Source organism: Austrofundulus limnaeus, unplaced genomic scaffold (genome assembly GCF_001266775.1).
Source record: "Austrofundulus limnaeus strain Quisiro unplaced genomic scaffold, Austrofundulus_limnaeus-1.0 Scaffold614, whole genome shotgun sequence".
Taxonomy (NCBI): domain Eukaryota; kingdom Metazoa; phylum Chordata; class Actinopteri; order Cyprinodontiformes; family Rivulidae; genus Austrofundulus; species Austrofundulus limnaeus.
The window spans coordinates 264,369-266,269 of record NW_013953016.1 but is presented as its reverse complement, the minus strand read 5'-3'; the positions used below and the strand labels follow the sequence as shown (position 1 = coordinate 266,269).

The 1,901-nt window shown below is 41.5% G+C and overlaps 1 protein-coding gene across 1 annotated transcript in view; it reads right to left on the bottom strand.

Annotated features, from left to right (window-relative positions):
* aspm (assembly factor for spindle microtubules) overlaps positions 1-1,901 on the bottom strand; it is a gene marked incomplete in the record, with an annotated part of 29,268 nt that overhangs the window by 4,795 nt on the left and 22,572 nt on the right. The window contains 3 exon segments of the mRNA XM_014027083.1: positions 968-1,160; positions 1,281-1,472; positions 1,556-1,705. Coding sequence (XP_013882537.1) covers positions 968-1,160; positions 1,281-1,472; positions 1,556-1,705 — 535 coding nt within the window.

The following is a 1,901-nucleotide window of genomic DNA, read 5'->3' as shown; positions in this document are numbered from 1 at the left end:
GTGGCATCCCTGAAAAGGAAATCAAGGCTCTCTTTTCCACTTCCTCCATGTACAGGTTTGCAACAATAGGCGAAACTGGGGATCCCATATACTGTATCATGATGCTAATTTCATGACCGACATCATTTTGCCCATGTCGGAGAACCTGCCTTATTTTGTTACGGGAGCGCAGCGCGCACAGACTGAGTTGTTCTGTGAGAGACACTGTTTCAGCTCTTCCAAAATATTAACTCAGATAACCATTTGTTTGCCCCAGTATAGAAAAGCTGAGCCTCCGTTTAGCGTTAACGGTCCAGGTTAAATCTTTTGTGTAACGCTTCATTAGAGAATACTAAATTGTGTACTTTGACTATGAACTTGGACACAGTGTATAGTGTTATGACTATACTATACCGTGTACTTGTATGTGGTGGTGGGTGGTAAGAGTTATCGTACATTTGTTGTTATCGAGGTGAACTGGTCAATATATCGTGATATTGATTTTAGGCCATATCGCCCAGCCCTAGTTTTACTATTACTACTTTTATTACATAGGGATCTGTATGTTGTACTCATTATTAAATACAGCAAAATAAAGTAATTCAAAGCTAACGGTTCTTTGTAATACTTGGTAGATTTACATGATGACTTTAATTTCTGGATGTTCGGCCCTGAGATGTTGGCCTGAATTAACTGTGACCGCCCAGAGCAATTAAAATGATCTATAGTAATCCTTGTAATATTTACTTTTTGGCTCAAACCATGTGAATAAAAATCTAATAATTTTTACAAAATATGCATGGTTACGAAAACTTTATTTACGGTTTACTCAGTTCGCTTCCTATTTGTTTTTATAGTTCTCCATATGACGTTTCCCATTTAAACTATAAAAACCACTGACCTTCATCTTTAAACGGCTTAAATTTTACTTGGACTTATTTTTTGGCGTTACTTCATAAGTCATATTTAATGCAGAACCAGGTCCTACCTAGGTTTTTCAGGGCATCTAGAATATAGGAGAAGTGTTTGTATCGAAGAAGGTAGTCCAATGCAGACGTGGTCTTGTTGCAGAGTTTGTCCTCCTCTCGGACTTCAGCAGAGGTCAGACGCAGGCGGTGCCTCAAACTCACAAGCTTTGCGCTGTCGTTCAACTGGCGGGAGCGGTGTCCTCTCCACAGAGCCTGAACCAGGAGGAAAGGAAATAAAAATCTGTCATAAACAGCATGCAATACCAGCATCAYTATAAATAAATTACTCAGGCTCAGTTTTGGTGTTTTTAAACCGTGTAGTGACCATCACACCTGAGCCTTAACGATGCCCCGTTCAACCCTCTTCTGGTGTCTGATAACGAGGAATTTCCGGACAGCCTGCTGGATGATGGAGGCAGCCGTGTGGCGACGAGCAAACCAGGACTTCACAGCTCTCTGTGCTGTGATCACCTTCCTCCTGTCCTCCAGGTATCGTCTCCTCTGCTGCCTGGCTCTCACCCATCGCTAAAAAAAAAAAAAAGGAAATACATTTTTTAGACAAACACGTAACCAACAGGTGCACTTCTGGCTCTTGTTTGATGACAAACCTGTATGGTGATGACAGAATGGATCTGTCTTTTTGCCGATTCCAAAGCCCAGTGAGCTCTCAGAGCTCGTTGGACCTTTATGGCACTGAGATGATGGAAGATCGCAGAAGTGAACCGAAGTCTCCGCTCTGCCTGAGCTGCCTTTAATACCTGAAAACCATTGTAAATGTATTTAGGCTTCAATCTATGAAATTGCAGTAAGTTGTTTTAGTTTCGTAACTATGCTCTTAAATGCCTAGAATGTTTGCTGTGATACATTTCATATATTCAGGGGTTCTTAACCTTTTTGACCTCGGGGCCCAATTTGTTGGACATAGAGGCACGAGGCCCAGTCAGACATTACCAA